Raw genomic sequence first — 12,727 nt, forward strand, 5'->3', positions numbered from 1 at the left:
TGCTGGTATGTGCATAACTATCTGACTCACTCACCTAAAACTGAGGAAAGCAATAAAATAAATGATTTCTACCTCCATGTCTTCCTTAACCTGCTCCTGTTGGTCTCTGAGCTCTCCGAAGGCGTCAATGATCAGACCTGTAGGTAGCACACAAGCTCACAGCCTCACTGGAGAATGAAATTATGACTCTCCTTCCATCCATTCAGTTTGCCCAGACAGAAATTGGCCTTGCTTGAGGTATACTGTACAGTAGTTGGGTAGTGCCTTACCCTGGATGATGGCCAACAGGATGACAATGACAAAGAAGAAGAAGGTGATGTCAAAGATGACCCGGTAGAGCTCGTACACGTCTCCTGCCGGGTCCTCGATCTCATCCCCTATGCCACCGCCAGCACGCACGCCCACATACATATGGAAGAGGTAGCACTGACGAAAAGTGGAGGGAAGAGAGCACATCAAATATAGGGCAGGGGTAAGTAGACTCCACTATACAACATATTGTATACCACACAGAGCAGACCAGACACAGAAACCCTGACTCACAGTCATCATGTCGTCACATTTCATATCCGGCTCATCCTCATCTTCACTCTTGTTGTAAAACTTGCGGAAGAAGATAAAGGCCACTACAGTGTAGAGATACACCACCACTGCCAACAAGCCCAGTGTCATCATGAGCTAGGAGGGAGACAGGGAATGAGTAGAATCAGCCACACATTCACTACACACGGAGGCTGGAAGAGTCTTCCTGGTCAGCTCTTACTTGTTTCCCATTGTGGGTGACAGAGGACAGGATAGTACGCAGATCCTTCACACCGATGGCTATGTCCAGCAAGTGACAGGCATAGAAGAAGTTGTTGTAATGTCCAAGCAAGGACATGATCGTGTACCAACACAGATAGAGAAAAGTCTGGGGGGAATAAGATTGAAATAATATGCAGGTTATTGTCTACAACTTACAGTATGAAGACATACAGTGCATTTGGAAAGTATTCAGACCCCTTGACTTTTTCAGTTACAGCCTTATTCTACATTTACATAGGTATTCAGACCCTTTACTCAGTACTTTGTTGAAGCACCTTTGGGAGCATTTACAGCCTAGAGTCGTCTTGGGTATGACGCTACAAGCTTGGCACACCTGTATTTGGGGAGTTTCCCCCAGTCTTCTCTGCAGATCCTCTCAAGTTCTGTCAGGTTGGATGGGGACGACTATTTTCAGGTCTCTCCAGAGATGATCGTTCGGGTTCAAGTCTGTGCTCTGGCTGGGCCACTCAAGGACATTCAGAAGCCACTGCTGCATTTTCTTACCTGTGTGGTTAGGGTCATTGTCCTGTTTGAAGGTGAACCTTCACCTCAGTCTGAGGTCTTGAGCGCTCTGGAGCAGGTTTTCATCAAGGATCTCTCTGTACTTTACTCAATTCATCTTTCCCTCGACCCTGACTAGTCTCCCAGTCCCTGCAGCTGAAAACATCCCCACAGTATGATGCTGCCACCACCATGCTTCACCGTGGGGATTGTGCCAGGTTTCCTCCAGACGTGACGCTTAGCAATTCAGGCCAAAGAGTTCAATCTTGGCTTCATCAGACCAGAGAATCTTGTTTCTCATGATCTGAGAGTCCTTTAGGTGCCTTTTGCAAACTCCTAGAGGGCTGTCATGTGCCTTTTACTGAGGAGTGGTTTCTGTCTGGCCACTCTACCATAAAGGCCTGATTGGTGGAGTGCTGCAGAGATGGTTGTCCTTCTGGACGGTTCTTCCATCACCACAGAGGAACTCTGGAGCTCTGTCAATGACCATTGGGTTCTTGGTCACCTCCCTGACCAAGGCCCTTCTCCCCCGATTGCTCAGTTTGGCCAGGCGGCCAGCTCTACAAAGAGTCTTAGTGGTTCCATTTTAGAATGATGGAGGCCACTGTGTTCTTCTTGGGGACCTTCAATGCTGCAGATTTATTTTTGTACCCTTCCCCAGATCTGTGCTTCGACACAATCCAGTCTCGGAGCACAACAAACAATTCCTTCGACATGGCTTGGTTTTTTGCTCTAACATGCACTGTCAACTGTGGGAAATTATTTAGACAGGTGTGTGCCTTTCTAAATCATGTCCAATCAATTGAATTTACCAACGATGGACTTCAATCAAGTTGTAGAAACATTTCAAGGACGATCAATGGAAACAGGGTGCACCTGAGCTCAATTTCGATTCTCATAGCAAATAGTCAGATTATTTTTAATACATTTGCAAAAATGTCTAAAAACCTGTTTTCGCTTTTTCATTATAGGGTATTGAGTGTACATTGTTGAGGGAAAAAAACAGTATTGTCACGACTTCCGGCCGAAGTCGGTTCCTCTCCTTGTTAGGACAGCACTTGGTGGTCGGTGTCGCCGGTCTTCTAGCCATCATCGATCCACTTTTCTTTTTCCATTTGTTTCATCTTGTCTTCTCACACACATGGTCTTTATTTCCCTCATTACATGTTGTGTATTGAACCCTCTGTTCCCCCCCATGTCTTTGTGCGAAATAGTTTATTGTAAGTGCATGTGCACTTTTTCTCTGGTGCTCGACCGGTTTTGTACCAATTTGATTATTGTACTGGTTCCTGGTGGTTTTATGAATAAAACTGCTCTGTTGATTACCCAGTTTTGCTCTCCTGCGCCTGACTTCCCTTCCGCCAGTTACACTCTCCCTTACAGATGTAATCAATTTTAGAATAAGGCTGTAACGTAACAACATGTGGACAACGTCAATGGGTCTGAATAATTTCCAAATGCACTATGTATATAGCTCAAAAATAGAAAATACTATTAATCTATAATCCCTCTTACCCCGTCTGTGAACACAACTCCAAATTTCCAGATCTGGTACTTGAAGTCAATAGACTTAAACCTGAAAAAGATTACTTCAATGACTTTCATATATTTGTGTAGTAGGTATAAAAAGACAGTTATTTTAAGGGCCTCAATAACCACCCAATGAAAAGCTCCCCTATAAGTTTGGAGAAGTATAACAGCAGTGCTTAATACCTGGCCAATGTAGAATTGTCGGGTTCCTCCGGCTTCTTATCAGTTTGTTGACTAACATCCAACGAGGCTAAATCCATGCCTAGGAGCTCTGCAATCCTTTCTCTGCCATAAATATCTCCATACTTATCCAGGACCTGGCCACACAGACACATCATAGAACAGTCCATCCAAAGACCAACTCAACCAACTTCATCCACACATAGCCTCTAAGATAATAAAACATTTTTTTTTAAACATCTTACCTTTCGCTTAACAAACTTGTCCCAGTAGTTGCTTGGGAAAGAGCTGTGAATAAACAATTGGAAATGGTACTGAGTTCCAAAGACAGGCATCATTTAAGCAAGGATTCCTCTCTAAAGTTTTCTGAAAGGAGATGAAATAATACTAGTGGGTATAGGTGGACTTCTCGGAGCTTGTCTGTCCATGCTTACAGTGTGTTGAGGACCAGTCTGTCCCATTGGCCTTTGATGTCATCATCCTCAGGCTGCTCTGTGATGTAAAGACCATCAAACTCCAGTTTCCTGGCCAGCTCCTTTTCTCTTTTAAAGATCACAAGAGGGATCTGAGAGGAACACACATTCTCTGTTGTCATTGAGCCGTTCATGTAAAGGTCATCATACAAATCACTCATGTGTTAATGGTTATGGGGCACAGAAACATTTGAGGTCTACGGTAGTAGTAGTAGTAGTAGTAGCAGCAGCAGAAGTAGCAGCAGTAGCAGCAGTAGTAGTGGTAGCAGCAGTAGTTATAGTAGCAGTAGTAGTAACAGTACTAGCAGCAGTAATAATAGTAGAAGCAGCAGCAGTAGTAGTAGTAGCAGCAGCAGCACTAGTAATAGTAGTAGTAGTAGCAGCAACAGCAGCAACACTAGTAATAGTAGTAGTAGCAGCAGCAGCAGCAGCAGCAGTAGTAGTAGTAGTAGCAGCAGTAGTAGTAGCAGCAGTAGAAGTAGTAGCAGCAGCAGTAGCAGAGGCAGAAGCAGAAGCAGCAGTGGTAGTAGTAGTAGCAGAAGTAGTAGTAGTTGTAGTTAAGCATTAGTAGCAGTAGTAGCAGCAGTAGTAGCAGCAATAACAGCAGTAGCAGCAGTAGCTGTAGTAGTAACAGTAGTAACAGTAGGATTAGTAACAATAGTTGCAGTAGTATTATCAGTAGTATTTGTAGCAGCATTAATAGTAGTAGCAGTAGCAGCAGCAGCAGCAGTAGTAGTAGTAGTAGTAGGGATGGTAGTAGTAGCAGCAATAGTTGCAGTAGTATTAGCGGTAATGGTAGTAGTAGCAGCAATAGTTGCAGTAGTATTAGCGGTAGTAGTAGTAGTAACAGCAACAGTTGCAGTAGTGGAACTCGTATTAGCAGCAGTAGTAGCAATAGCTGTATTAGCAGCAGTAGTAGCAATAGCTGTATTAGCAGCAGTAGTAGTAGTACCAGTAGCAGTAGTAGTAGTAGAAGCAGTAGTAGCAGTAGTAGCAGAAGCAGCAGTAGTAGTTGTTGTTACAGCAGTAGTAGTAGTAGCAGTAGTAGCAGCAGAAGCAGCAGTAGTAGTTGTAGTTACAGCAGTAGTAGTAGTAGCAGCAGCAGCAGTAGCAGCAGCAGTAGTAGTAGCAGCAGCAGCAGCAGCAGCAGCAGCAGCAGTAGTAGTAGTAGTAGCAGTAATAGCAGCAGTAGCAGCAGTAGTATTAGTAGCAGCAGTATTAGTAGTAGTAGTAGCAGTAGTAGCAGCAGCGGCAGCAGTATTAGTCGTAGCAGCAGTTTTAGTAGCAACAGCAGTAGCAGTAGTAGCAGCAGTAGCAGCATTAGTAGCATCAGCAGTAGTAGAATCAGCAGTAGTAGCAGCAGTAGTAGCAGTAGTAGCAGTAATTGTAGTAGTAACAGCAGTAGTAGCAGCAGCAGCAGCAGTAGTAGTTGTAGTGGCAGCAGTAGTAGCAGCAGAAGCAGCAGTATTAATTGTAGTTACAGCAGTAGTAGCAGTAGTAGAACTCGTATTAGCAGCAGTGGTAGAAATAGTTGTATTAGCAGTAGTAGCAGTAGTAATAGTACCAGTAGCAGTATTAGTAGTAGTAGCAGTAGTAGTATAGCATCAGCAGTAGTAGCAGCAGTAGTAGCGGCAGTAGCAGCAGTAGTATTAGCAGTAGTAGTAGTAGTAGTAGTTGTATTAGCAGTAGTAGCAGTACCAGTAGCATTATTATTAGTAGTAGCAGTAGTAGCAGCAGTAGCAGCAGTAGTATTAGCTGCAGTAGTAGTTGTATTAGCAGTAGTAGCAGTACCAGTAGCAGTATTAATAGTAGTAGCAGTAGTAGTATAGCAGCAGCAGTAGTAGTAGTTGTAGTTACAGTAGTAGTAGTAGCAGCAGCAGTAGTATTAGTAGCAGCAGTATTAGTAGTAGTAGCAGTACTAGTAGCAGCAGTAGCAGGAGTAGTAGTAGCAGCAGTAGCAGTAGTAGCAGCAGTAGCAGCAGTAGTAGCAATAGTTGCAGTAGTATTAGCAGTAGTAGTACCATCAGTAGCAGCAGTAGTAGCATCAGCAGCAGTAGCAGCAGTAGTAGCAGCAGCAGTAGTAGCAGCAGCAGAAGTAGTATTAGCAGCAGTAGTAGTAGTAGTTGTAGTAGTAGTAGTAACAGTAGTAGTAGTAGTATTAACAGCAGTAGTAGCAATAATTGTATTAGCAGTAGTAGACGTAGTTGCAGCAGTAGCAGTATTAGCAGCAGCAGTAGTAGCAGCAGCAGTAGTAGCAGCAGTAGCAGGAGTAGTAGTACCAGCAGTAGAAGCATTAGCAGCAGTATTAGCAGCGGGATTAGCAGCAGTAGTAGTAGTTGTAGTAGTAGTAGCAATAGTTGCAGGAGTATTAGCAGTAGTAGTAGTAGTAGTAGTAGTAGTAGCAGCAGCAGCAATAGTTGCAGTAGTAGTACTAGTATTAACAGCAGTAGTAGCAATAGTTGTATTAGCAGTAGTTGACGTAGTAGTAGTAGCAGCAGTAGCAGTATTAGTAGTAGTAGCAGTAGTAGTAGCATCAGTATTAGTAGCAGCATTACTGTAGAAGCCTCACCTTTAGACAGTTGTAACCGATGATGCAGAGGAAGGCGATGACGGTGTGCAGGGTAGCCAGGAAGGTGAGGGTGGGCTGCATGTAGCCAGTGCTCTCCTCCAAGAAGAAGTAGACTGGGCCACCCTCCTCTTCCTCGTCTCCTCCTTCCTCTCCACCAGATCCCTCCATCTCCTCTGCTGAGCCCTCAAACAGCCCAATTCCCTCAAACAGCACTCCCAACCCTGAGCCCTCAAACATGCCAGAGCCCTCCACCTCATCACCTTCTCCAGGGGGGCTGTCCGACACCTGCACAATGCACACAGGCAGACACAGACAAACAAATACATTACTAACATTTAACTCTAGATGTTATAGGCATTCGAATTGAAGGCAGTCATTTCATGAAGGGATTTGAATAAAACATTAAAACATTGCAAAAACTTTTGAATGAAATCGTTTCAAACTTTCAGTTTATTGAGAAGTCATTGAAAATAGATGCTGTTTGTTTCAATTATAGAATCGGAGTGATGGTAAGATATTTAAAGGTGACAGGAGATAATATAGCAGCATTTCTTGACCTTGTAGAAGAGTAGAATAAAGTTCAGGGCAAATGCAATGAACAGTGCCAGAAAACGCAGATTGTAAAAGTTCCGAGAGAGGTAGTTCTGGGAAAGAGACAAAATAAGTTGTATTAATCACAGGTGTATAGTGGAATTGACAGTCTGCAAATTGCGACATCAACACGTTGCAAAAACTACTGCAGGATAGCAATTATTTATTAGACACTATCATGTCTAACCAAGAATTTGTTTCTTTGGATGTCCAGCTCAGTCCAGAGTTGGAACCCTTGCTCCCTGTGTTGCTTCTTATCTTTCTTAGACTTGGGTTTCTTTTCTATCGCTTCCTCCTGCTTCTCCTCTTTGGTCTCAGCTTCTTTCTTGGCCTTCTCTCCATTTTCAGTGCTGAGAATTAAGTAATAGGGTGTTTTTGGCACATTCCAACAAACACCACAACATTAAAGCATGTACAGTATGGTTTATAAATGGGGATGAAAGAGTTAATCTACTGTACATGTAGGAAGATGGCCTGAGGTACTCACTCTGCCTTCTCAGTCTCTGGAGGGGGCTCCTTTATGGCAGGAGCAGAAGCCGGTTCAGCAGCTAGGCCATCAGCAGCTTGGCCATCAGCTGCTGCAGCATCACCCTCCTCTGGTTGCTGCCAACCACAAGAAAAAGGTCATTAGTATATGTGAATCTACACATACGTTACTGGAAAGCTCACCATGCACTTCTTTGTCTCTGCATTAGAAAGAAAAGGTGCCTCACCCGTTTTCTCTTGGTCAAAGGAGTACCCTCGGGAGTAGGAGGCTCAACAGTGGCCTCAATTCCCATGTCACCAAGTCCACCAGGAGCATCGATGCGTGGTGTCCCCCCACCTTCCTTGTCTTTATTGTCCTCCTCCTCCTCCTCCTCTCCACCGCCTGTATCTATTTGGTCAGTCACCCCTCCTGCCTCCTGCTCCTTCCCAACCCCAGGCTCCCCTGCCAGGTCCCCATGCACCTCATCCTGGGTGGGGTCAGGCATACTGGCCAGGATCTCTGTCACTGTGATGTTCTTTGCTCCCTCCACCAGGCCTCCGCCAAATAGAGTTTGCCAGATGAGCAGGAAGAAGCCCTTACATACACTGTAGATGAAGTGCAGGATGCCGATGAGGATAGTCCAGAAGAAGGTAGCCAGACCCACCACTATCTGCTTGATGGTCATCTTCCTTACCCTGCGGTATTGTCGTCGGAGGTTACGGAATGTGAAGATACTCAGGAAGTTCAATACGCTGTTGATGAATTCTGCAAAGGCAGAGATGGACTCTGGCTCTCCTTCCTCTCCATTGCCGCCTTCATCTCCACCTCCTCCTCCTCCTGCATCAGTTCCTCCTTCAGCTGGATCATCATCATCATCCTTCTCCTCCTCCTCCACCTGCTCCGAGATCTGGGAGGCAATGTTCATCTCAAAGATAGTGTCCTCGCAGAAGTTGACGAACATCTCCATCTTCTCCGACTCGCCCCCCTCATTAACCACATCAAAGATGAACTGTCGTTTGGACTCTCTGATCTGAGGCATCTCCCACTGTGTGCGGTTGACCTCGCTGATCTCAAAGTAAATACGCTCTATCTTCCTGCTGGCACCCATGATCTCTATACGGCCCAGGAAGGGGCGGAAGTAGTTGAGTACACTCTCTGCCTGCTCTAAGAAGTTCTTCAGCCTGAGGTCATGAGGCACATGTTCAGACAGGTTTGTCAGCAACACTGCAATGTTAAAGCCAATGTCTTTAGCCGGCTCCTGGAAGCGGTCGGCAAACTCCTCAAAGTTTATCATGTCGTTCTCATCAGCCTCTGAGCAGGACAACAGGAATTGGATCTCGGAGGGAGAATACTGTTTCTGGCTGTCCATGGCCTTCTGAAAGTCTTTCTTAGAGATTAACCCTCGGGGGTCGGTCACGTAATCACGGAAGGCGTCTGACGCCACAATGTCCTTCAGTTTGAGGAACATGTCAAAGAACTTGAGGATCATCTCCACGTTGCTGGAGGACTCCACCAGCATGTCCACCATCTGACGGGCAATGGTGCCGTTCACCACATTACCTGAAACACAACATTACAAGGAGGCAAATCATGAAGGAGGTTGGAGAAATTAAAGAGGAAAAACAGCATAAAGTTAGAAAGTGTGTCATAAATTTTTTATTTTACCCTCTAGTAGAGAGAGCAGCATAACCACCATCTCTTTCTGAAGGTCCAGTAGCTCCTTCAGCAGGCCAATCTGGCTGGAGTCCTACGAGACAGCACAAACATATACACAACGCTTCACAACAATAGCATTTACTGTTACTATAGTGCATTTCAGGCCTGCAGACTTCTAATGATAGTGAAGATAATTCTTCTGCCAATGAAATCTCAAATGGTTGGAGAATCTAGAAGTATTCATGCAGTATGACAATATGCATGAATACAATAGGGATGGTCCGAACACATATGGTTTGGATTTCAGACCAAACACCTTGCATTAATACTGTATATATTCAATGAGTTTATCAGCATAATGATTTCCCAATCTGTATGAATCCGTTGAAAAATACAGTACCAGTCAAAAGTTTGGACACCTACTCATTCAAGGGTTTTTCTTTATTTTACTATTTTCTACATTGTAGAATAATAGTGAAGACATCAAACTCTGAAATAACATACAGTGGGGCAAAAAAGTATTTAGTCAGCCACCAATTGTGCAAGTTCTCCCACTTAAAAAGATGAGAGAGGCCTGTAATTTTCATCATAGGTACACTTCAACTATGACAGACAAAATGAGGGAAAAAAATCCAGAAAATCACATTGTAGGATTTTTAATGAATTTATTTGCAAATTATGGTGGAAAATAAGTATTTGATCAATAACAAAAGTTTATCTCAATACTTTGTTATATACCCTTTGTTGACAATGACAGAGGTCAAATGTTTTCTGTGAGTCTTCACAAGGTTTTCACAGATCTCCTCTAGAGCAGTGATGTTTTGGGGCTGTTGCTGGGCAACACGGACTTTCAACTCCCTCCAAAGATTTTCTATGGGGTTGAGATCTGGAGACTGGCTAGGACACTCCAGGACCTTGAAATGCTTCTTACGAAGCCACTCCTTCGTTGCCCGGGCGGTGTGTTTGGGATCATTGTCATGCTGAAAGACCTAGCCACGTTTCATCTTCAATGCCCTTGCTGATGGAATGAGGTTTTCACTCAAAATCTCACGATACATGGCCCCATTCATTCTTTCCTTTACACAGATCAGTCGTCCTGGTCCCTTTGCAGAAAAACAGCCCCAAAGCATGATGTTTCCACCCCCAATCTTCACAGTAGGTATGGTGTTCTTTGGATGCATCTCAGCATTCTTTGTCCTCCAAACACGACGAGTTGAGTTTTTACCAAAAAGTTATATTTTGGTTTCATCTGACCATATGACATTCTCCCAATCTTCTTCTGGATCATCCAAATGCTCTCTAGCAAACTTCAGACAGGCCTGGACATGTACTGGCTGAAGCAGGGGGACACGTCTGGCACTGCAGGATTTGAGTCCCTGGCGGCATCGTGTGTTACTGATGGTAGGCTTTGTTACTTTGGTCCCAGCTCTCTTCAGGTCATTCACTAGGTCCCCCCGTGTGGTTCTGGGATTTTTGCTCACCGTTCTTGTGATCATTTTGACCCCACGGGGTGAGATCTTGCATGGAGCCCCAAATCGAGGGAGATTATCAGTGGTCTTGTATGTCTTCCATTTCCTAATAATTGCTCCCACAGTTGATTTCTTCAAACCAAGCTGCTTACCTATTGCAGATTCAGTCTTCCCAGCCTGGTGCAGGTCTACAATTTTGTTTCTGGTGTCCTTTGACAGCTCTTTGGTCTTGGCCATAATGGAGTTTGGAGTGTGACTGTTTTAGGTTGTGGACAGGTGTCTTTTATACTGATAAAAAGTTCAAACAGGTGCCATTAATACAGGTAACGAGGGGAGGACAGATGAGCCTCTTAAAGAATAAGTTACAGGTCTGTAAGAGCCAGAAATGTTGCTTGTTTGTAGGTGACCAAATACTTATTTTCCACCATAATTTGCAAATAAATTCATAAAAAATCCTACAATGTGATTTTCTGGATTTTTTTCTCATTTTGTCTGTCATAGTTGAAGTGTACCTATGATGAAAATTACAGGCCTCTCATCTTTTTACAGTGCCTTGCGAAAGTATTCGGCCCCCTTGAACTTTGCAACCTTTTGCCACATTTCAGGCTTCAAACATAAAGATATAAAACTGTATTTTTTTGTGAAGAATCAACAACAAGTGGGACACAATCATGAAGTGGAACAACATTTATTGGATATTTCAAACTTTTTTAACAAATCAAAAACTGAAGAATTGGGCGTGCAAAATTATTCAGCCCCTTTACTTTCAGTGCAGCAAACTCTCTCCAGAAGTTCAGTGAGGATCTCTGAATGATCCAATGTTGACCTAAATGACTAATGATGATAAATACAATCCACCTGTGTGTAATCAAGTCTCCGTATAAATGCACCTGCACTGTGATAGTCTCAGAGGTCCGTTAAAAGCGCAGAGAGCATCATGAAGAACAAGGAACACACCAGGCAGGTCCGAGATACTGTTGTGAAGAAGTTTAAAGCCGGATTTGGATACAAAAAGATTTCCCAAGCTTTAAACATCCCAAGGAGCACTGTGCAAGCGATAATATTGAAATAGAAGGAGTATCAGACCACTGCAAATCTACCAAGACCTGGCCGTCCCTCTAAACTTTCAGCTCATACAAGGAGAAGACTGATCAGAGATGCAGCCAAGAGGCCCATGATCACCCTGGATGAACTGCAGAGATCTACAGCTGAGGTGGGAGACTCTGTCGATAGGACAACAATCAGTCGTATATTGCACAAATCTGGCCTTTATGGAAGAGTGGCAAGAAGAAAGCCATTTCTTAAAGATATCCATAAAAAGTGTTGTTTAAAGTTTGCCACAAGCCACCTGGGAGACACACCAAACATGTGGAAGAAGGTGCTCTGGGCAGATGAAACCAAAATTGAACTTTTTGGCAACAATGCAAAACATTATGTTTGGCGTAAAAGCAACACAGCTCATCACCCTGAACACACCATCCCCACTGTCAAACATGGTGGTGGCAGCATCATGGTTTGGGCCTGCTTTTCTTCAGCGGGGACAGGGAAGATGGTTAAAATTGATGGGATGATGGATGGAGCCAAATACAGGACCATTCTGGAAGAAAACCTGATGGAGTCTGCAAAAGACCTGAGACTGGGACGGAGATTTGTCTTCCAACAAGACAATGATCCAAAACATAAAGCAAAATCTACAATGGAATGGTTCAAAAATAAACATATCCAGGTGTTAGAATGGCCAAGTCAAAGTCCAGACCTGAATCCAATCGAGAATCTGTGGAAAGAACTGAAAACTGCTGTTCACAAATGCTCTCCATCCAACCTCACTGAGCTTGAGCTGTTTTGCAAGGAGGAATGGGAAAACATTTCAGTCTCTCGATGTGCAAAACTGATAGAGACATACCCCAAGCGACTTACAGCTGTAATCGCAGCAAAAGGTGGCGCTACAAAGTATTAACTTAAGGGGGCTGAATAATTTTGCACGCCCAATTTTTCCGTTTTTGATTTGTTAAAAAAGTTTGAAATATCCAATAAATGTCGTTCCACTTCATGATTGTGTCCCACTTGTTGTTGATTCTTCACAAAAAAATACAGTTTTATATCTTTATGTTTGAAGCCTGAAATGTGGCAAAAGGTCGTAAAGTTCAAGGGGGCCGAATACTTTCGCAAGGCACTGTAAGTGGGAGAACTTGCACAATTGGTGGCTGACTAAATACTTTTTTGCCCCACTGTATATGGAATCATGTAGTAACCAAAAAAGTGTTAAACAAATTCAAATATATTTTATATTTGAGATTCTTCAAAGTAGCCTTGATGACAGCTTTGCACACTCTTGGCATTCTCTCAACCAGCTTCACGAGGTAGTCACCTGGAATGTGTTTCAATGAACAGGTGTGCCTTGTTAAAAGTACATTTGTGGAATGTATTTCCTTCTTAATGTGTTTGAGCCAATCAGTTGTGTTGTGACAAGGTAGGGGTGGTATACAGA

At 43.7% G+C, this 12,727-nt stretch overlaps 1 protein-coding gene across 1 annotated transcript in view; it reads right to left on the reverse strand.

Moving 5' to 3' along the window:
- The window catches only part of LOC109873878 (ryanodine receptor 1-like), an 84,279-nt gene that overhangs the window by 2,012 nt on the left and 69,540 nt on the right, over positions 1-12,727 (reverse strand). Inside the window, exons 88-101 of the mRNA XM_031809071.1 lie at positions 8,780-8,861; positions 7,362-8,674; positions 7,136-7,251; positions 6,836-6,998; positions 6,615-6,701; positions 6,058-6,342; positions 3,450-3,580; positions 3,261-3,303; positions 3,019-3,152; positions 2,821-2,881; positions 764-910; positions 544-678; positions 270-426; positions 73-137 (exon numbers count right to left, since the gene is read on the reverse strand). Of these exons, the coding sequence (XP_031664931.1) occupies positions 73-137; positions 270-426; positions 544-678; positions 764-910; positions 2,821-2,881; positions 3,019-3,152; positions 3,261-3,303; positions 3,450-3,580; positions 6,058-6,342; positions 6,615-6,701; positions 6,836-6,998; positions 7,136-7,251; positions 7,362-8,674; positions 8,780-8,861 (2,919 nt within the window). The remainder of the gene's footprint in view (positions 1-72; positions 138-269; positions 427-543; positions 679-763; positions 911-2,820; positions 2,882-3,018; positions 3,153-3,260; positions 3,304-3,449; positions 3,581-6,057; positions 6,343-6,614; positions 6,702-6,835; positions 6,999-7,135; positions 7,252-7,361; positions 8,675-8,779; positions 8,862-12,727) is intronic.

This window comes from Oncorhynchus kisutch, linkage group LG29 (genome assembly GCF_002021735.2).
Source record: "Oncorhynchus kisutch isolate 150728-3 linkage group LG29, Okis_V2, whole genome shotgun sequence".
Classification (NCBI taxonomy): domain Eukaryota; kingdom Metazoa; phylum Chordata; class Actinopteri; order Salmoniformes; family Salmonidae; genus Oncorhynchus; species Oncorhynchus kisutch.